This window comes from Schistocerca gregaria, chromosome 2 (genome assembly GCF_023897955.1).
Source record: "Schistocerca gregaria isolate iqSchGreg1 chromosome 2, iqSchGreg1.2, whole genome shotgun sequence".
Lineage (NCBI taxonomy): Eukaryota > Metazoa > Arthropoda > Insecta > Orthoptera > Acrididae > Schistocerca > Schistocerca gregaria.
Genome location: NC_064921.1, coordinates 739472011 through 739495076, shown reverse-complemented (window position 1 = coordinate 739495076; position 23066 = coordinate 739472011). Strand labels below are relative to the sequence as shown.

General features: G+C 44.8%; 1 protein-coding gene across 1 annotated transcript in view; it reads right to left on the bottom strand.

The window, feature by feature from the left end:
* Positions 1–914: 914 nt before the first annotated feature.
* LOC126336420 (elastase-1-like) overlaps positions 915–23066 on the bottom strand; it is a 50798-nt gene continuing 28646 nt past the window's right edge. Inside the window, exons 4-7 of the mRNA XM_050000112.1 lie at positions 17291–17463; positions 11582–11689; positions 6286–6392; positions 915–1245 (exon numbers count right to left, since the gene is read on the bottom strand). Coding sequence (XP_049856069.1) covers positions 1063–1245; positions 6286–6392; positions 11582–11689; positions 17291–17463 — 571 coding nt within the window. The 3' untranslated portion in view covers positions 915–1062. The remainder of the gene's footprint in view (positions 1246–6285; positions 6393–11581; positions 11690–17290; positions 17464–23066) is intronic.

Below are 23066 nucleotides of genomic sequence, written 5' to 3'. Positions count from 1 at the left end.
TTATGTCGCGCGCAATTTAAGGTGCATGACGTAGTAGATCACTGTCGTACGCATACTAAAAATTATATCGAGCATCCTTGGAAAGCACGAACAGCAGTTTTTGTGACAAGTGCGCCTGCCCTGCCTTGAATACCTGTAGTTGATGTTATGCACTACACGGTTATATTGCTGCGAACTTTTGCGAAATCTGTAGGTAATTTTTTTTTCTTTTTTTTTTATCTGTGCTGCGGAGTATCTTCTGTGTACGTATGTTTGGTAACCGCTCCTTGGACAACGATTGTCCTTTACTACGTTTCACTGGAGGTGGGATTTGTGGCTCCATGTCCAACAAGGGGATGAACGGTAAGTGGGGTGCTTCTGTGTTGGCAGCGCTGTGTAGCGCTTTGCATTGGATCTGTGACTGCGCTTTCTTTGTAAGAGACTCTGTGGCTGGTTGGACTTGTTGGAAGTTAATCGCCAGTTGGAAGTTAGTCGCCAGCCATGATGCAAGTACTGTTGGGCAGTTGGAGGCGAACAGCCAGCAGTGATGGATGTTAAATGTGAGAAGTTAGCATTGATTGAGGGTAGAGTTCGGAAGTGTTAGCGTAGGCTAACGATCTGTACATGTTCGACTTGGATGTTTTGATAGCCTTTTAATGTTTGAGGATGAATGTAATGTTGTTCACGTTTTTCTTTATTAAATCTCATGACAGATTTTACTAAACTGATTTCTGTCGCCTTATTATGGTTGTTTACCAGTTTAGCAGCATTAAAATTTAGACTTTGTGTGTGTGTGTGTGTGTGTGTGTGTGTGTTTGTCAGAAGGAGTGGATAGGAGGGGGAAAGGCGTAAATAGAGCTCACTTCCCATGCATGGTGCATAAAGCTGCTGTTAAGTGGGCGGTGCTGGTTCAGAGGAGGTAAAAATGGAACAAATTAGCTGACTCATTTACTCTATATTATACACAGAATTGAATTACATTACAGTTTAATTTAGTCGTCGAAGCCCATTTTGTATCGCAGGAATTCCGAGAACGGATGAGCTCGTGAGTAGAGTGGCAGGACTTGAGGCACCGGAGACACGTCATGCGGGGACCTGGTCAATCTCGACGCCAGCCACATAGGAGATCCAGTCGAGGTAGAGCGAGACGACGGTGAAGCCGGTGACGGCGTTGTTGCACCCGTCGCCGCCGGCGATGAAAGTGTTCACGCCGATCACCACGGCCGTCTCGTTGCTGTACTGCACCAGCGGGCTGCCGTAATCGTCCTGCAACCATACGCACATCCTCACGTGAGAAACAAGATTTCCGCGGCGACGTTATTCTATGAATGTTTCTCGGATATAATGACGCGTCAGATTCGTTTGTATCCTTCGTATTCCACTGCTTCCTCTTTAGTCATCGACAGCAGTCGACTGCCGTGTAAACTGGCCGTCAGCTGCTTAAAGTAGGAAAATCTACGGAGTAAGCAAACAGAATTATTCTCGCCAACGCACAGGGTGGTTATAATTAAAATTTCGCTATTTTGAGAGGGCCCCTATGAAAAACCACTCACTGATCGTAGGACAATGAAATTTCGTGGAAACTTCTGTATGCACGTGCGCAGGAGATATGACGAATAAAGCATTGAAAGAAACATATTTTAATTTCCACATGAGAGCGTAACATTTGTTAATTGTGTACCGTGGTTACTTTCCAGGCTACAAAGGTTGCTCAGTGTGACGAACATCTGCAGCCACGACAGGCTGTAACCACACTAGAGATTCCGGGATTGTTTGCAGCACGTTTCGCATGGTCGCCAAGCAATGTACGAGGGTGAGTCAAATGAAAACCTTAAATTTGGAATAACAAATGGAAATTTTGCGCCGTTATCCTGTAAGTTGGTAAGCGTGCTACCAACAGCGTGTAGAATGGCCTGTAGGCGGCAGCATAGTGCAGATGCACACATACCGTCGTAGTATCAGTATAAAGATGGCCGCCCCACTTTGCGACTTGAATCAGGGAAGAACCGCATTCTTTAATTCGGTTTTGCGTAGTGGAGGTGTAAAACCTATTGAAATTCATCGACGACTGAAGGTTCGGTATGGTCATGCATATTTGTCACAGCAGCAGGTCTACGAATGGAGTAGGAAGTTCGCAAATGGTGTGACTTCAGTGGAAGATGTTCCTCGCCCAGGTCAGGCACAACGAGTTGTGACTCCACGGAACATTGCAGCAGTTGAAGCCATAGTGAAGGAAAACAGCCGAGTGACAATGAATGACATTGCAGCATGTTTACAGATTAGTCATGGGTCAGCACACCACATTGTGCATGATGTGCTCCAGTTTCACAAAGTGTCTGCAAGATGGGTGCCACGGCAGCTGACTCCTGAAATGAGAGAACGACATGTTGATGCTTGTGAAGAACTTCTTCGGCGCTTTGAACTAGAAGGTGATGGCTTCCTTGCAAGGATCGTTACTGTAGATGAAACCTGGGTTCACTTCAATCAACCAGAAACGAAGAGAGACAGCAAGGAGTGGCGCCATTCCTCATCACCAAAACCAAAGAAGTTTCGAACAGAACCATCAGCAGGGAAGGTTATGCTGACTCTCTTATGGGACGAAAAAGGCGTCATTTTGGAGCATTACGTGCCTAAGGGGACCACTATCAGCAGTGCATCATACACAGGTCTAGTAAAAAATCATCTGTGGCCTTCAGTCAAATCAAAGCGTTCTGATGAAGAGGTACGCCACGTGGTGCATGAGTGGTTGCGTGGTCTACCAAAAGAATTTTTTTCTAAAGGAATTTATGCACTTTGTAAACGCTGGAGGACTTGCATTGAGCGTGGGGGAGATTATGTTGAAAAGTGATACAACTTTGTACCACTTCTGCACAATAAATAATATTTACAAACATATTTAAGGTTTTCATTTGACTCATCCTCATACGTAGGTCTTCAATAACAATGTAATAATTGCAATTCCAAAGAAAGCATTTGCTGACAGGTGTTAAAATTTCCGAACTATCAGTTTAATAGGTCATGGTTGCAAAATACTAATACGAATCCTTTACAGAAAGTGGAAAACATGGTAGAAGCCGATCCCGGCGAAGATCAGTTTGGATTCCGGAGAAATGTAGGAACATGCGAGGCAATGCTGACCCTTCGACTTATCTTAGGTTGAGGAAAGACAAACCTACGTGTATAGCATTTGTAAACTTAGAGAGAGCTTTTGACAATGTTGACTGGAATACTCTCTTCCAAATTCTGAACGTAGCAGAGGTAAAATACATGCAGCGAAGGGCTCTTTACAACTTGTACGGGAACCAGATGGCAGTTATACGAGTCGAAGGGCATGAAAGGGAAGGAGTGGTTGAGATGGCAGTGAGACAGCGTTGTGGCCTATCCCCGATGTTATTCAATCTATATATTGAGCAAGCAGTATAAGAAACCAAAGAAAAATCTGGAGTAGGGATTAAAGCTCAGGGAAAATAAATAAAAACTTTGACCTTTGCCGACGACATTCTAATTCTGTTAGAGTCAGCAAAGGACTTGGAAGAGAGGTTGAACAGTATGAACCGTGTCTTGAAAGGTGGGTGTAAGATGGACATCAACAAAAGCAAAAGAAGGATAATAGAATGTAGTCGAATAAATACAGGTGATGATGAGGGAATTTGATTAGGAAACGAGGCACTTAAAGTAGTAGCTGAGTTTTGCTATTTGTGCAGCAAAATAACCGATTATGCTCGAAGTACAGAGGTTATAAAATGTAGTCTGGTAATGGCAACAAAATCATTTCTAAAGCACAGAAATTGGTTAACATTGGCTATAGATTTAAGCGTTAGGATTTTTTTCTAAAAATATTTGCTTGGAGCGTAGCCATGTATGGAAGTGACACACGGACAATAAATTGTTCAGACAAAAAGAGAATATAAGCTTTCGAAATGCGCTGTTTCAGAAGAATGTCGAAGATTATAAATCGCCTAACTAATGGGGAAGCATTGAACAGAATTGGGGAGACAAGAAATTTGTGGCGCAACTTGACCAAAAGAAGTGATTGGTTGGAAGACACATTCCGAGACATCAAGGACCACCAGTTTAGTATTGGAGGGGAGTGTTGGGGGTAAAGATCGCAGACGGATACGAAGAGGTGAGTATAGTAAGCGGATTCAGAAGGTTGTAGGGTGTACTAGTTTTTCGGAGATGATGATGCTCGGACAGGATAGAGAGACACAAAATTCCCGTCTCTTTTTACACTGTCGCATACGTTTCTGGTGACATCTGGTGGTCAATTTCGTATTACACAGAGTTTCCGGATACTCCTAATCACCTAGAATACGTACAGATAAGTTAATCATTTGTAAAAGCAACAGAGTTACTTGATGATTGGGACAGCAGTGAACTATATGTCATGAAGGGTCATAAGGTTCCAGTATTCCTACTTAAAACCTTTATTGATTATTACGACAGCTGTTTCGCAAGATTTGCACTTTCAAGTACGTCTACGTTGTCCTGACGTAAATATAACATGTGGTGTGAGCGTAGCTGCTGACTGTTCTCGTTATATTTCATGTCAATTCTAAAATATCGATTTCGCGTCGATTTTAGCTCTTTTATACAGTACGTCTTAATATTTTGATATAATATTGTAAATATGGTGTTAAATGTCAAAAAAATTACACGAAATATTTACAGTACCATTTCAAAATATTCCCCCAGACTGTATAAAACAGTTAAACCACATTGAACAAAACAGTATAAAATCGATGGGAAATCGATATTTTAGAATTTCACGTGAAATATAACGAGAACAGTCACCAGATGCAGTCAGACGAGATGTTATATATACGTCAGGACAATGTAGATGTACTTGAAAATGGAAATCTTCTGAAACAACTGTTATAATAATCAATAAATGTGTTAAGCACTGATACTGGAACCTTACTAACAACAACAGCTACACTCATAATACGAGTAAAACCCACACAAATCAGTTTCCAATATTCCCAGAACAATGATTCATTTTTAAAGTAAGAGGGTTGGAACTCTAATAGTGGCAACTATTTATTTACAGCTCGTACAAAATGGATACGTGTTTCAAAGTTTTACTGTCCTTCAAAGTAGTCACCAGCATTGTGTATAACCCGTTTTGCCGCGCTGGATTAGCCGAGCGGTCTCAGGCGCTGCAGTCATGGACTGTCAGCCTGCTCCCGGCGGAGGTTCTAGTCCTCCCTCGGGCATGGGTGTGTGTGTTTGTCCTTAGGATAATTTAGGTTAAGTAGTGTGTAAGCTTAGAGACTGACGACCTTAGCAGTTAAGTCCCATAAGATTTCACACACATTTGAACATTTTTTTATAACCCGTTGCCAGCGATGTGGAAGTCGTAGGATACTCTCAACAGTGCCAGTTGTGTTGACAGTTCGATCGGCGCGGTGTATTGCCCGACGAATTTGTAGCAGTTCTGAAGCGAATACCGTGAAGTGTTTCCTTCAGTTTAGAAATCTAGTTGAACTCACGAGGGCTTAAATAAGGGGAGTGCAGTAGGTGGTATAGCACTTAGCACCCTCATCAGTCAAACAAATCAGTATCAGCTTGCACTGTACGTGCTTGAGCATTGTCCTGCTAAATGATTGTCAGGTCCTGCAGAAATTGCCATCATTTCTGTCTCTATGCTGCTCATTTTTGGAACACAGCCTACGACCAGCTTAGAGACAGAAGTGATGGCAATTTCTGCAGGACCTGACCATCATTTAGCAGGACAATGCTCAAGCACGTACAGTGCAAGCTGATACTGATTTGTTTGACTGAAGGAGCTGCTAAGTGCTATACCACCTACTGCACTCCCTGACTTAAGCCCTCATGAGTTCAACTCGATTTCTAAATTGAAGGAAACACTTGACGGTATTCGGTTCAGAACTGCAACAGATTCGTCGGGCAATAGACCACGCCGTTCGAACTGTTAACAAAACTGGTACTGCTAAGAGTATCCTACGACTTCCACATCGCTGGCAACGGGTTACACACAATGGTGGTGACTGCTTTGAAGACCAGTAAAACTTTGAAACACGTATCTATTTTCTATGAGCTGTAAATAAATAGTTGCCACTATTACAGTTCCAACCCTCGTACAGTGCAATCAAAGCCAGGGGCACGGACCCCAACACGAGTTGACAGATATCTTTACTAGTTTCCTTTTTTACGTAATTATGCTACGAGACTAGCAGGATATCCGCCTGTATGAAGAATCCGAGACTTACAGATGGCTACGAAATCTGAAGACTTGCACTCAGATGGTTTTATGGAGTCAGTAAGTATTACAACCGTACTTACACAGCCTGATTCTCCGTTGTGTCCCTTGGCACGCATGGCCCAACCTTCGTCTCCGTCGTCGATCACCTCCAGGATCGCGTAGTTCAAACTGTAGTCGGAGATGGCGTCTGAAACACAACATGTAACTCATACTGTGGAAGAAAATCGAAAGTCGTTGGGATGGAATTGATGCGTTAAATATGTAACATATTTACTAGGAAGTGAAAAGGTTCTGCCCTGAAAAAAGGGCGGGGTGTAAATCAAATATCGTTCATAATTCTCTCCAACTTTCAGCCGCAACAAGTCGCGTAAAATCATTGTAGATTTCAAACCACGTGACGCGGTTGGAAATTCGAGAGAATTTTATCGGTACATATTGTCGGGAAACCTTGCATTTGAATATCAAATATCCTTTGTAGCAAAAGGTCTAAACGTTTTACAAGTAAATGATAAGCAGAAGAATATGACATCTGAAGTTTCAGTATAAAAACTCAGAAGGCAGAAGTGAGTTGTGAAATTGTAATGGGACACGCTCTGACTGTGGAAATATTACTTTAACTTCACGTTCAGCTAGAGTTCACAATCGTGTATCATTTTTTAAAGGACCCCATGATCGCCTTGGCTTTAAAATTATTCATTTATAAAATTTACTATTTCTGGAAGAAGCATAAAGCTGAGTTCTTCAACCAATTAAGTTCAGCTACTTCTGCTCTTCGCATAATGCTAGTCTTGGAAACAAACCAATTAATCTCCTGGCGTATTCTGGATATTTCCACTCAGTTATGTCTAATGGAATAATTTTCTGGGGCAGCTCACCACAAAAACTACGTATTGATTGCACGTAAGCGAGCAGTAAGAACAATACACTACTGGCCATTAAAATTGCTACACCACGAAGTCGAGGTGTTACAGACGCGAAATTTAACCGACAGGAAGAAGATGCTGTGAAATGCAAATGATTAGCTTTTCAGAGTATTCACACAAGGTTGGCGCCGGCGGCGACATCTACAACGTGCTGACGTGAGTCATATTCCCAACCGATTTCTCATAAACAAACAGCAGTTTGCCGGCGTTGCCTGGTGAAACGTTGTTGTGATGCCTCGTGTAAGGAGGAGAAATGCGTACCATCACGTTACTGACTTTGATAAAGGTCGGATTGTAGCCTATCGCGATTGCGGTTTATCGTATCGCGATATTGCTGCACGCGTTGGTCGAGATCCAATGACTGTTAGCAGAATATGGAATCGGTGGGTTCAGGAGGGTAATACGGAACGCCGTGCTGGGTCCCAACAGTCTCGTATCATTAGCAGTCGAGATGACAGGCATCTTATCCGCATGGCTGTAACGGATCGTGCAGCCACGTCTCGATCCCTGAGTCAACAGATGGGGACGTTTGCAAGACAACAACCATCTGCACGAACAGTTCGACGACGTTTGGAGCAGCATGGACTATCAGCTCGGAGAGCATGGCTGCGGTTATCCTTGACGCTGCATCACAGACAGGAGCGCCTGCGATGGTGTACTCAACGACGAACCGATGTGCAAGAATGGCCAAACGTCATTTTTTCGGATGAATCCAGGTTCTGTTTACAGCATCATAATGGTCACATCCGTGTTTGGCGACATCGCGGTGAACGCACATTGGAAGCGTGTATTCGAAGCAGCCATACTGGCGTATCGCCCGGCGTGATGGTATGGGGTGCCATTGGTTACACGTCTCGGTCACCTCTTGTTCGCATTGACTGCACTTTGAACAGTGGACGTTACATTTCAGATGTGTTACGGCCCGTGGCTCTACCCTTCATTCTATCCCTGCGAAACCCTACATTTCAGTAGGATAATGCACGACCGCATGTTGCAGGTCCTGTACGGGCCTTTATGGATGCAGAAAATGTTCGAATGCTGCCCTGGCCAGCACATTATCCAGATCTCTCACTAATTGAAGACGTTTGGTCAATGGTGGCCGAGCAACTGGCTCGTCACAATACGCCAGTCACTACTCTTGATGAACTGAGGTATCGTGTTGAAGCTGCATCGGCAGCTGTACCTGTACACGCCATCGAAGCTCTATTTAACTCAATGCCCAGGCGTATCAAAGCCAGAGGTGGCCGTTCTGGGTACTGATTTCTCAGCATCTATGCACCCACATTGAGTGAAAGTGTAATCACATGTCAGTTCTAGTATAATATTTTTGTCCAATGAATACCCGTTTATCATTTGCATATCTTCTTGGTGTAGCAATTTTAATGGCCAGTAGTGTACATGGACGAAAGAAATCGCAAAACCAAGAAGGAGTTGTTCGACGTCAACGAAAGTTGATAAGCGTACTTGTAACATCTGAAAGATGATGTCTATTCAGATTTCACGCTATTCTCATAAGAGTGGCCCTAGTACGGTCACTATGAGGATGCGAATCAGGTTTGCTTTAAGTTTCACGCTGTAACAGTCTTGAACGTTAATTATCTCCCAGATTGGACGTGGTGAGTTGATGTCAGCCAATAACACCATTAAGGCGACAAAGACCCCATTATTAGCACCTCACTGAGTTTGAATGGTGGCGTGTAATAGGGTTACGACAAGCTGGATGTTGTTTCTGTGATGCTGCAGAATGGCTTGGCGGGAATATAGCCATTGTACATGCTTGCTGCCAGCGGTGGTCACCAGACCGTTCGGTTGCAAGCAGACCTGACGGCCACTTTGCACTGCTGAGGGGGAAGACCATCGTGTTCTGTGAATGGTTCTAGTGCATCGTATTGCATCTGCAGCAGCCATGTGAGCCGCAGTTGGCACAGTGACACAACGAACTGTTACTAATCGGTTGCTTCAATGACAGATCCGAGCCAGGCGCTCTATACCGTGCGTGCATTCCACTGATCCCAAACCATCGCCATTAGCGACTTCAGTGATGTCAAGCGAGAGCTCACTGGAGGAGAGGGTGAATGTTTGTCGAGTTTTCTGATTAAAGCTGTTTCTGCCTCGGTGACACTAACGGCCGTGTGTTAGTTAGAAGAAAGCCACTTGAGGACTTGCAACCAACCTGTCTGCATGCTAGAGACCTGGAGCTATGGTCTGGAGTGTGATTTCGTATGACAGCAGGAGTTCTCTCGTGCTTATCCCACGCACCCAAACTGCAAATTTATACGTCATTCTGGCGATTCAACTTGTGTAGCCATTCATGAACAGCGTTCTAGGAGGTGTCTTCTAACAGGATAACGCTAGTCAGATACTGATGTTGCAACCCAACAAACTATATAGACTGCGACTTGTTGTCTTGGTCAGCTCGATTACCAGATCCGTCTCCCATCGAGAACATATGGGACATCATTGGACGCACCTGCAGAGTCATTCACAAACAGCATTAGCGATCCCTGTATTGACCGACCAAGGCATGGAATTCCATCCCACAAACTGACATCCGGCATCTGAACAATGCAATGCATGCACGTTTATATGCTGGCGTTCAATATTCTGACGGTTACACTGGTTATTAATGTACCTGTATTTCACATCTGCAATGCGTATCTCGCGCTTACATTAACCTGTCGTCTTGCAATGTCAGTCACTTACGAGTTACCAAGACAAGTGTATTCCCGAACTTTCATTACTCTAATTATTTTTTCCTGTTGCGATCTTTTCTGTCAGTGTATGTGGTTTTCACCCAGGCCGTCACGTAGGTACTCCTTCACAAAGTTAGGCATTTTAGCTGTACCGTTGTAGTAAATATATTCGCTAATGAATTCGTCGTAAGTAATCCATCACAATTTGCGAATAACTGTGATGTCAATACGAACAACATTAGAGGGGGAAAACGACATTCATTCGTATCATTAAAGATATCAATGGCTCAGGAACGAGCAAAAAGTTTTGATCATTTGTGCAATAACATACTGTAACAAGTTTTAAATATAATTTCTTATGGAGAACTCACTCTATCCCATGAACGAATTTATATTTAAAAGTTGAAAAACTGATAGCCTGGAAAATAAATTAATTGAATTTAACACCTTATACCTGTACATATCTTGTAAAATGATTCGTTCGACATCATTTCGATTAAAGAATCGTTCAAATGCTCTGTGCAACATGTAACTAACTGACAATATCGTCCATGTGGTCATAATCAAATGGAGTACTATGAAAACTGTCTTCGGGATACGTCGAAACTTTAGAAAATACCTGACATGAAAAGCAGCATATGTTGGACATTTAGTTTAAAAAACGTGGGTATTTAACTAAAAATATTATTTTGCATCAACATAATGACCATATTTTCGGTATTTAAATAAAAAATTGGTTTGTGATTAAAAGTGTAATTTTACGACAGCGCGCGGTACTACCTGAAAGGTAACTACGTAACCTGAAGAAGGCTTGTGGTAGAAGGTTCTACGGGATATACTCCAGTTCAGAAGGCTCTACAGAAGACCACATCCGGAGCTACCACAACAACGAAATTCTTCATCGCTTATCGATTGGAAACAAACGGAAATTTAATTGTGAATTTCGTAGAAAGTTATTCAGTATAAAGTTAAGAAACTTGGGATGCGATGCAATTTAAGCGAGATCTAATGCAACCTCTACCTCTTACCGTGCCTGTATTTCGAAATTAACTATAGATGCAGCAAGAATATTTATTACCCCGAAGTTTATTTTTATTCATCCAAAGGAAAACGAGTTACACCGTTAAAATTTTTAAGGTACCCTTATCCATTTCTGAATTAGCATAGGATACAATTTCTGGAAGACTCGAACTGAATTTCGGAGTTCGTTTCCCTCCCATGTTTACATGTCAATGCCTGGATCGATTTTGCTATCCCCGTCAAATATCGGTTTTCCTATCGAAAGTTGTCTTACACGAATCGCTTCTAGAAATCAGCCGTTCCAGTTTAAAGTTACACAGCGATTCTCCGCGTACTTTCCGCCCAGGTTCTACCCTCTGTGCACAGATTCAAATGGTTCAAATGGCTCTGAGCACTATGGGACTTAACATCTGTGGTCATCAGTCCCCTAGAACTTAGAACTACTTAAACCTGACTAACCTAAGGACATCACACACATCCATGCCCGAGGCAGTATTCGAACCTGCGACCGTAGCAGTCGCGCGGCTCCGGACTGAGCGCCTAGAACCGCGAGACCACCGCGGCCGGCTCTGTGCACAGACCGCCGGTCGTTATTATCGCTGCGGAGGAAATATTTTGCAGTCTCTGCCACGACGAATTTTGATCCCCACACGCAACACACCGTTGTCTATTAGAATTTACAGTATATCAAGCAAGAAATTTAAAACGTTTAATGGCAAGAGGTTGGAACATTTGTGTACTTGCGGACGCAGCAGTAGTGGTTCCGAATCCCACGAAGATGGCCTCCTGTCCCAAGTAGACCTTACCGATCTCCGAGCGAGCGGGCAGTTTGGCTGGCTGCACGTAGGCTGCAACATAAACAAAGAGCATGTTTTTTCAAACGTCTTGCAGGACTCACAGCTGATCTCTCACACTGTCAAGACATGACTAAATAATGATACCTTTGGAGAGCACAGATCATGTGACCCACCACTGCTGGTGTATAAGGGACAGTCAAATGAAAACCGAACACCAAGGACAGCCGCACCGTGAAATCGTTCCATTCAATAGCAATCACCACAAGCTTTAAGACATCTATTCCATTGGGAGGCAATATGATCAATCCATGTTTCGTTAGAACGCGGTCGGCCGCTGAAGGATCCACAACTGCACCAAATCTTGCACTCCCACTTCCGACTGAAACCGTCGTCCACACGTGCATTTCTGCAAGTAGCCAAAGATGTGAAAATCGCATGATGATACATCCTGGCTGTACAGTGGATATTACAGTGTTTCCTAACCAAATCGCTGAAGCGTAGCCTTCGTCCGACTGTGCAGTGTGATGGTGGGAGTTGTTGTATAACAGGATGATAGCGTCCAACAGCATTCCCGAGCATTAATGCACATCGCAGCTGCTCCAAAGTGTTTTAATAGCGCTGTGTATTGATTGTGGTTCCACGCTCGAGGAACTCGACGAGCAGACGACCCCTGTAGTTGAAGAAGAAGGTCATCTGACCTTACCGGAACTTGTGTGAACAACTTTGGATTTCTTTGACAGGATAGATGAGGGATGTTTCCACCGTTGGCTTCAGCGTTTGCCCTCGGTCTGTCGTAATGCTATTGGACGATATCACACTGTTGCAAGATATCACCCACCCACATACATTACCAATCGGACGAAGGCTACGCTTCAGCGATTTGCTTGAGAAGTACTGCTACATTCCCCCTACAGCCCGCGTCCTTCACCGTGTGATTTTCACATCTTTGGCCACTTGACGTGTGTCGACGTCCGTTTCAGTCGGGCAAGGAAGTGCAAGAGTGGGTACAGTTGTGTGGCCGGCCGCGTTCTACAGATCAGCAACCGATCGTCTCGTCTCCCAGTAGGATAAATGTTTCATCGTGTGTTGTGATTCCTTTTGAATGGAACGATTCCATGATTCCGTCATGGCGGGTGTTTAGATCCCGATTGACTGCCTCTCGTAAGTCATGGCAGGGAAGTGGTGTACATGCGTCAGTCGATCGAATGATAGCGGGGCAGTGAGATGGGCCGACCAAGAGACATAGGAGTACGGTAACAAAGCAGCAGAGACAAGCAACCGTGTTTGGGAGTGCCTATGACTATACGGCGAATAAAGTTGCCCGACTTGTTGATGTATCAATACGGACTGTCCAACGATTCTATAAACAGTGGTGTATCACTTGCAGCAGTGTAACAGGGCGTAAGAACAGTGGTCTTAAAAATATCCATACCGACAGTGACCGAAAAGTGTGTGATGTGCTATCAGTGAAAAACGGTTTCAAACTCAAGGGGAGTTGCTGCTGTCGGTAGGAACAGGTACAGCTCAACCAGTTTCCAACCGAACATAAGGTCGTATGAATCAAACGGTGAATGTACATTATTCTCGGAATTTCGGAGCAAATTCTCACGTTCGCATGAATAAAGCAAGTCTGAGAATATACTTCATCTGAGAATGTTCTCAACATGAGTCAAAGGATGTAAAAAGTTATTCAACGAAAAAAAAAGTTCTCCGGTTTCATATGAATGAAACTAAACAGGTTTCCCACAAGCGGAGAACATTCTCGGGTTTTATTAAGTGAGCCACATAACAGGCACTGAGACGACAAATGTCGTGGGATACCTATGAGCAATTACAAAGATGGCAGTTGTATCGCGTACCCAAGGTATAAAAGTGCAGTGCATTGGCGAAGCTGTCATTTGTACTCAAGTGATACATGTGAAGAGGTTTCCGACGTGAATATGACCGCACGACGGGAATTAACAGACTTCGAACGCGTAAAGGTAGTTGCAGCTAGGCGCATGGGACATTCCTTTTCGGAAATCGTTAGGCAATTCAATATTCCGCGATCCACAGTGTCAGGAATACCAAATTTCAGGCGTTACCTCTCACCACAGACAACGCACTGGCCGACGGCGTTCACTTCACGACCAAGAGCAGTGGCGTTTATGTCGAGTTGTCAGTGCTAACAGACAAGCAACACATCCTGAAATAACGGCAGAAATCAATGTGGGATGTACGACGAACGTATCTGTTAGGACAGTGCAGCGAAATTAGGCGTTAATGGGATATGGTATCAGAAGACCGATGCGAGTTCCTTCACTAATAGCACGACATCGCCTGCTGCGTCTCCCCGGGTCTTGGGATCATATTAGTTGGGTGCTAGACGACTAGAAAACCATGGCATGGTCAAATGACTCCCAGTTTCAGTTGGTAATGGCTGATAGTAGGGTTGGAGTGTGACGCTGACCCCACGAAGCCATGGACCCAAGTAGACAACGAGGCACTACGCAAGCTGGTTGTGCCTCTACAATGGTGTGGGCTGTCTTTATATGGAACATTGACTAGGAACGGTTGTGTTCGGCTACTTGGAGACCATCTGCAGCCATTCATGGACTTCATGTTCCCAAACAATGTCGGAGTTTCTATGAATGACTATGCGCCATGTCACTCGGCCACAATTGTTTGCGTTTGATTTGAAGAACGTTCTGGACATTGGTCGCATGGGCACGGAAAATTTCGATTGAATTCATTTAGGTTTGTGACGGGAAACAAACAAGTCTTTCCGTTGACTTTGCACATCGAATGAAACGTGATGAGCGGTGTTTCTTTAGGCCGACTTCATCTACACATTTCAGAAAGAAAACTGCAAATATCTGCCGAAACAACACAGAAAATGTGACTGAAGACTCTTAGTGAGGCACGTCATGCAATTAAAACAATTACGAAATAGTATGTTTCCTTATTGCAGTATGCCTATCCTGAGTAATTGCTGAAGCCTTAACTTGAACTTTATGCCGAAAAAAACTACATATTATTACTGCTGTTATTGTATACACTGAGGCTATAAAAGTCATGGAATACCTCCTTACATCGCGTCAGATCTCCTTTTGCCCGGTATAGTGCGGAAATTCGACGTGGCATAGACTGAACGAGTCACTCGAAATTTCCTGCAGAAATATTGAGCCGTGATGCCCCTATAACCGTCCACAACTGTGAAAGTGTTGCCGGCGCATGATTTCGTGCACGAACTGACCTCTACATTATGACCCATAAATGTTCGATGGGATTCATGTTCGCAGGTTCGAATCCTGCCTCGGGCATGGATGTGTTTGATGTCCTTAGGTTAGTTAGGTTTAATTAGTTCTAAGTTCTAGGCGACTGATGACCTCAGCAGTTAAGTCGCATAGTGCTCAGAGCCAAATCGTTCCCTCGAATTGTCCAGAATGTTCTTCAAGCCAACTGCGACCACTTCTGTCCCGGTGACATAAGCATTGTCATCCATAAAAATTTCATTGTTCGGGAATATGAAATCCACGATTGGCTGACAATGATCTTTATGTAGCCGAAGATAACCATTTTCAGTCAATGGTCGGCTCATTTGGTCTAGATGAGATAGTCCATTCCATGTAAACGCAGCTCACACCTTATGTAGCCATCACTAGCTTGCACAGTGTCTTGTTTACGTATATAGCTTCGTGTGGTCTGCGCCACACTCCAACGCTACGATTAGCTCTTAGCGACGCCTCTATGGGACTTAATATCTATGGTCATCAGTCCCCTAGAACTTGGAACTACTTAAACCTACCTAACCTAAGGACATCACACAACACCCAGTCATCAAGAGGCAGAGAAAATCCCTGACTCCGCCGAGAATCGAACCCAGGAACCTGGGCGCGGGAAGCGAGAACGCTACCGCACGACCACGAGCTGCGCATCGACTTCTCTGAGCAGGCCACGGTTTACCATTTGTTTAGGGTCCAACCGATATGTTTCATGAGCCCAGGAGAGGCGCTGAAGGCATTGTCTTGCTGTTAGGACAGTCGCTGGCATCGGTCGTCTACTGCCATAGTCCATTAACGCCTAATTTCGCAGAACTATCCTAATAGATACGTTCGTTGTAGATCCGACATTGATATCTGTGGTTGTTTCACACAGTGTCGCTTGTCTGTTAACACTGACAACGCAAATGCCACTGCTCTCGGTCGTTGTGTGAAGGCCATCGGCAACTGCGTTGTCCGTGGTGAGAAGCAACGTCTAAAATTTGATATTCTCGGCATTCTCTTGACACTGTGGCTCTCGGAGTATTGAATCGCGTAGCGATTTCCATAGTGAAATGTCCCATACGTCTAGATCCAACTACCATTCCGCGTTGAGAGTCTGATAGTTTCCGTCGTGCGGCCATAACCACGTCGGAAACCCTTCCACATAAGTTACCTGAGTATAAATGACAGCTCCGTCAATGCACTGCCCTTTTATACCTTGTCTAGGCGATACGACCATCATCTGTGTATGAACATACCGCTGTCCCATGACATTTTACGAGGGTTGGAACTGTAATAGTGGCAACTACAGCTCGTGCAAAATACATACGTGTTTCAAAGTTTTATTGGCCTTCAAAGTAGTCACCAGCATTGTGTATAACACGTTGCCAGGAATGTGGAAGTCGTAGGATATTCTTAGCAGTGCCAGTTGTGTTGACAGTTCGAGCGGCACGGTCTATTGCCCGACGAATTTGTAGCAGTTCAGAAGCGAATACCGTGAAGTGTTTCCTTCAGTTTAGAAATCGTGTTGAACTCACGAGGGCTTAAGTCAAGGGAGTGCAGTAGGTGGTATAGTACTTAGCAGCCCCAACAATCAAACAAATCAGTAACAGCTTGCTCTGTACGTACTTGAGCATTGTCCTGTAAAATGATGGTCAGCTCCTGCAGAAAGTGTCACCACTTCAGTCTCTATGCTGTTCATTTTTGGAACACAACCTACACCCAGCTTGGAGACAGAAGTGATGATACTTTCTGCAGGATCTGACCATTTTACAGGACAATCCTCAAGCACATACAGTGCGAGCTGTTACTGATTCGTTTGACTGATGGGGCTGCTTAGTGCTACACCACCTACTGCACTTCCCTGACTTAAGCCCTCGTGAGTTCCACTCGGTTTCTAAACTGAAGGAAATACTTCACGGCAAGTACTCAAGATACCCTCCGCCACACACCGTCAGGTAGCTTGTGGACTATGGATGTAGATGTAGATGTAGATTCGCTTCACAACTGCTGCAGATTCGTCGGGCAATAGACCACGTCGCTCGAACTGTCAACACACCAGGTACTGTTAAGAGTATCCTACGAATTCCACATCGCTAGCAACGGGCTATAGACAATGCTGGTGACTACTTTGAAGGTCAGTAAAACTTTGAAACACCTATCTATTTTGTACGAGACTTTAATAGTTGCCACTGTTAAAGTTCCAATCCTCGTATCATCTCAGTATATAGAGGAACCGACAGTAGTGTTCCTAAACATATAACTTCGCTGATTTAGCTATAGTATCAGTTGATGAGCTACGAATTACTTCGAGTCATCTGGTCCTGGCGTGAAATGTATGAAGTAGTGATAGCAATAGGAGTCGGGTACTTGCAGTATGGTACTGAGAAACCAGTGTGACGGTACTTACGAGAAAGCGGCACGTCCGCGCCGAGGTCGATGAGCCCGATGTCGCTGGTGAGCCCGGTGAGAGCTGCGTCATAGCCGGGGTACTGGATGCCCCTGATGGTGGTGACCACGGTGCGCCCCGGCTCCACGGCAGACAGGTCGGCTGCGCCCAGGTACACCTCCCAGTAGGTCAGCCTGCAACACCCACCACGAAGCTACAACCCTGCTTCTCTTGCAGCCCCAAACGCCAGCCGGCCGGAGTGGCCGTGCGGTTCTAGGTGCTACAGTCTGGAGCCGAGCGACCGCTACGGTCCCAGGTTCGAATCCTACCTCGGGCATGGATGTGTGTGATGTCCTTAGGTTAGTTAGGTTTAATTAGTTCTAAGTTCTAGGCGACTGATGACCTCAGCAGTTAAGTCGCATAGTGCTCAGAGCCATTTGAACCTAAACTCCAGAGCGCACTGCGAAAGATTAACTGAATGCTTCGGTGCGCGGATATCATGTACACTCCTGGAAATGGAAAAAAGAACACATTGACACCGGTGTGTCAGACCCACCATACTTGCTCCGGACACTGCGAGAGGGCTGTACAAGCAATGATCACACGCACGGCACAGCGGACACACCAGGAACCGCGGTGTTGGCCGTCGAATGGCGCTAGCTGCGCAGCATTTGTGCACCGCCGCCGTCAGTGTCAGCCAGTTTGCCGTGGCGTACGGAGCTCCATCGCAGTCTTTAACACTGGTAGCATGCCGCGACAGCGTGGACGTGAACCGTATGTGCAGTTGACGGACTTTGAGCGAGGGCGTATAGTGGGCATGCGGCAGGCCGGGTGGACGTACCGCCGAATTGCTCAACACGTGTGGCGTGAGGTCTCCACAGTACATCGATGTTGTCGCCAGTGGTCGGCGGAAGGTGCACGTGCCCGTCGACCTGGGACCGGACCGCAGCGACGCACGGATGCACGCCAAGACCGTAGGATCCCACGCAGTGACGTAGGGGACCGCACCGCCACTTCCCAGCAAATTAGGGACACTGTTGCTCCTGGGGTATCGGCTAGGACCATTCGCAACCGTCTCCATGAAGCTGGGCTACGGTCCCGCACACCGTTAGGCCGTCTTCCGCTCACGCCCCAACATCGTGCAGCCCGCCTCCAGTGGTGTCGCGACAGGCGTGAATGGAGGGACGAATGGAGACGTGTCGTCTTCAGCGATGAGAGTCGCTTCTGCCTTGGTGCCAATGATGGTCGTATGCGTGTTTGGCGCCGTGCAGGTGAGCGCCACAATCTGGTCTGCATACGACCGAGGCACACAGGGCCAACACCCGGCATCATTTGTGGGGAGCGATCTCCTACACTGGCCGTACACCTCTGGTGATCGTCGAGGGGACACTGAATAGTGCACGGTACATCCAAACCGTCATCGAACCCATCGTTCTACCATTCTACTAGACCGGCAAGGGAACTTGCTGTTCCAACAGGACAATGCACGTCCGCATGTATCCCGTGCCACCCAACGTGCTCTAGAAGGTGTAAGTCAACTACCCTGGCCAGCAAGATCTTCGGATCTGTCCCCCATTGAGCATGTTTGCGACTGGATGAAGCGTCGTCTCACGCGGTGTGCACGTCCAGCACGAACGCTGGTCCAACTGAGGCGCCAGGTGGAAATGACATGGCAAGCCGTTCCACTGGACTACATCCGGCATCTCTACGATCGTCTCCATGGGAGAATAGCAGCCTACATTGCTGCGAAAGGTGGATATACACTGTACTAGTGCCGACATTGTGCATGCTCTGTTGCCTGTGTTTATGTGCCTGTGGTTCTGTCAGTGTGATCATGTGATGTATCTAACCCCAGGAATGTGACAATAAAGTTTCCCCTTCCTGGCACAATGAATTCACGGTGTTCTTATTTCAATTTCCAGGAGTGTAGTTACCCTCCAGGAGCATTGAAAATGCATACACAGGAATTATATTGGGGGTTGCATGTACATACGGAAACACCGCGAGAATGTATGCTTGAATGTAATGCAGATGCTACCGAAGCTAGCAGGATGTACTGTTGCGTTTGTACACTAACAGCAACTGTGTGATGTCATCTACATCTTCCAAGTGCCAGTTGTGATGCGAACAGTCTACTATGTGGTTGTGAGTACGAGGTCAAATTCTTGGTGTTCGTGTGATCGGTGCTTCCTTAAACAAGGTAGCCGAAGAGTTTGGTGTTTCAAGAGGCACCGCATCGATGATTTATGTTGCATACAGTGAACGTAGAAGACCATCATGCACCAAGTCACAACACGGACGAATGTGTGTGTTGAGTGATTGTGATAGATGGCCACTGAAGACGTTTGTGACCAAAAGTAAGAGGATGACAGCGGAAAAAGTCACTAAAGAACTTAATGTCGCACTTTTTAACACTGTCAGCACCAAAACGACTCAAAGTAGGGAAATGCAGAGCGATCTGGAATTCATCAGTCATACAAATGCCTGAAACAGGGAAACGCGGTGTCAAAACCGTAAAGCCTGTGCTATGAAGTAACGGAACGAAGTAATTTGGTCGGCTGGGTCTTGTTGCGCACTTTTTCCAGCTTCTGTCCAAGTTTACGTCCCAAAGGTGAAACATGGCGACCGTCCGATGATGATTTGGGCAGCCGTATCGTAGTATTTCGTGGACACCATGGTTACTCCGCAGAGGCGCATTACTACCAACGATTAAGTGACCATTTTGGCTAAACAGGTACGTCCCATGGTACAATGTTTGTTTTCCAATGGTAATCCTGTGTTCCAAGACGACAGGGTACCTATGCACACAGCTTGTGACGCCCAGGACTGGGACCGTGAGCACGAAGATAAACTGTCACATTTCCCCTGGACACCAGTCACCACATCTCAAGGTTATTGACTCTTCGTAGTCTACTTTGGGAAGAATGGTACATGGTCGCTGTCCACCTCCATCATCAGTACCCGAACTTGCCACTATTTTCGAGGAAGAACGATACGACATTCCCTTTAAAACCACACGGAACTCCTATTTATCCATTGCAAGACGGCTGGAAACTGGTTTGAACGCTATTGGGTTTTTTACACCATGTTAGGCATGGTAATGTGTTACGTTCTTGGTATTTCCATAGTTCTCTACATCTACATGGATACTCTGCAAATCACATTTAAATGCCTGGCAGAGGGTTCATCGAACCACCTTCACAATTGTCTATTATTCCAATCTCGTTTAGCGCGCGGAAAGAGCGAACACCTATAGCTCCCTCTACTACCAGTGAAGGTATTCCCTGTATGTCTAGGGCAGTCTCCCAACAACACTTCTATGCTCATTGTCCTTGCAGTACTGTTCTTAGTATCCTCAACCCACTTGGTATCTAGTTCGTAATTCCGGCTTGTAGGTGGAGGCCCTCGATTCCTTCTCTCTGAGGGAATCAATTTCAAAATTCTTTTGTTAATTAGCTTCCCTTTTCCCTTGACATCTTCGTAGTGAAGCAGAAATTATTGCGACTGGTTCCTTTACTCTCGTTAACGCACTTGTGATGATTCATTTCCGAGATATCACTTTTTCTTCTCCAAACATTCATTTCCAGTGTGAATTTCGAATTTATCGCTTTACCTCCAGTTCAACCCTTAAATTGTAATTTTCTGGCCTCATCAGTCATTTCATTCTTTATTTCACTCAATAAGAAAGACCAGACATTGTTCCTATCGTTATAAATCGTTCCTAGAACTTCCCTTAGCGCAAAAGGTTTGATACTGTGTATGATGAGTCCACAGCGAGCGAAAAAAGAATGGGCAGGAATCTCGTGTCAGGTGGCAGCATGATTTTTGTATTCATCTATTTTGAGTCATCAGTCTTCTGACTGGTCTGATGCGGTCCGCCACGAGTTCCTCTCCTGTGCCAACCTCTGCGTCTCAGAGTAGCATCTGCGACCTACGTCCTCAGTTATTTATTGGATGTATTCCCAACTCTGGTTTCCTCTACAGTTTTTATCCTCCAAAGCTCCCTCTAGTACCATGGAAGTCTTGACAGATGTCCTATCATCCACTCCCTTCTTCTTGACAGTGTTTGCCACATATTCCTTTCCTCTCCGATTATGCGCAGAACCTCCTCATTCTTTATCTTATCAGCCCATTCAACATTCGTCTGTTGCATCACATACTTCGATTCTCTTCCGTTTCGGATTTCCCACTGTCCACGTTTCACTACAATACAATGCTGAGCTCCAAACGTAGATTCTCAGAAATGTCTTCAAATTAAGGCCTGTGTTTTATACTAACAGATTTCTCTTGGCATGGATTCCCCTTTTTTCACGTGCTAGTCTGTTCCAAACGACCTCTCCGCTCCGTCCGTCATTGGTTATTTTGCTTCCTAGGCAGCAGAATTCCTTAACTTCATCTATTTCGTGAGCATCACTCTTGATGTTAAGTTTCTCGCTGTTCTCATTTCTGCTACTTCTCATTACTTTCCTCTTTCTTCGATTTACCCTCAATTCTTAATCCGTACTCATTACACTGCTCAATTCATTTAGCAGATCATGTAATTCTTCTTCTTCACTTTCACTCAGGAAAGCAATGTCATCAGCGGTTCGTATCATTGACATACGTCCACCTTAAATTTTAATTCCACTCCTGCACATTTCTTTTATTTCCATTGTTGCTTCTTCGATGTATCGATCGAACATTAGAGGCGAAAAACTGCATACCTGTCTTACACTCTTTTTAATCCGTGTACTTTGTTCTCGGTTTTCTAGTCTTATTATTCCTTGTTGGTTCTTGTACATGTTGTATATTACCCGTCTCTCCCTATAGCTTACCCCTATTTTCCTCAGAATTTCGAAAATCTTGTACCGTTTGACACTGTCGAACCCTTTTTCCAGATCGACAAATCCTATGAACATATCTGGATTTTTCCTTAGTCTTGCTTCTATTATCAACCACAACGTGAGAGTTGCCTCTCTGGTGCCTTTACCTTTCCGAAAGCCAAACTGACCGTCGTCTAACACATCCTCAATTTTCTTTTCCCTTCTTCTGTATATTATTCTTGTCAACAACTTGAATGCATGAGCCGTTAAGCTGATAATTCTCGTACTTGTCAGCTCTTGCTGTTTTCGGTATTGTGTGGATATTATTTTTCCGAAAGTCAGATTTTTTTGCCACATCCGCCAATGATTTCAGAAATTCTGATGGTATGATATCTATCCCTACTACCTTATATGATCTTAAGTCTTTCAAAGCTTTTTTAAATTCTCATTCGAATATTGGATCCCTTATATCTTCTAAATCGATTCGTGTTTCTTCTTCTATCACATCATACAAATCTCCTCCCGCCCCCACAATAGAGGTGTTCAGTGTACCCTTTCCATTCCACCTACCCGCTCTCTCCTCTGCATTTAACAGTGGAATTCCCGCTGTACTCTTAATATTACCCATCCTTACTTTTAATTACACCGAAGGTTGTTTCCACTTTACAATATGCTGAATCAGTCCTCCTGACAATCTTTTCCTTTCCGATTTCTTCACACTTTTCATGCAGCTGTTTCGTCTCAGCCTCCTTGCACTTCCTCTTTATTCTATTCGTAAGTCACCTGTATTTTGGTATTCCTAAATGTCCCTGATCCTTTTTTACTTCCTTATTTTGTCAATCAATTGAATTATTTCTTCTGCTGCCCAAGGTTTCATCACAATTATCTTCATTGTACCTATTTTTTTCCCAACTTTCGTGATTGCTCTTTTTAGAAATGTCCAGTCCTCTTCAACTGAACTGCCTACTGAGCTATTCACTATCGCAGTACCTACA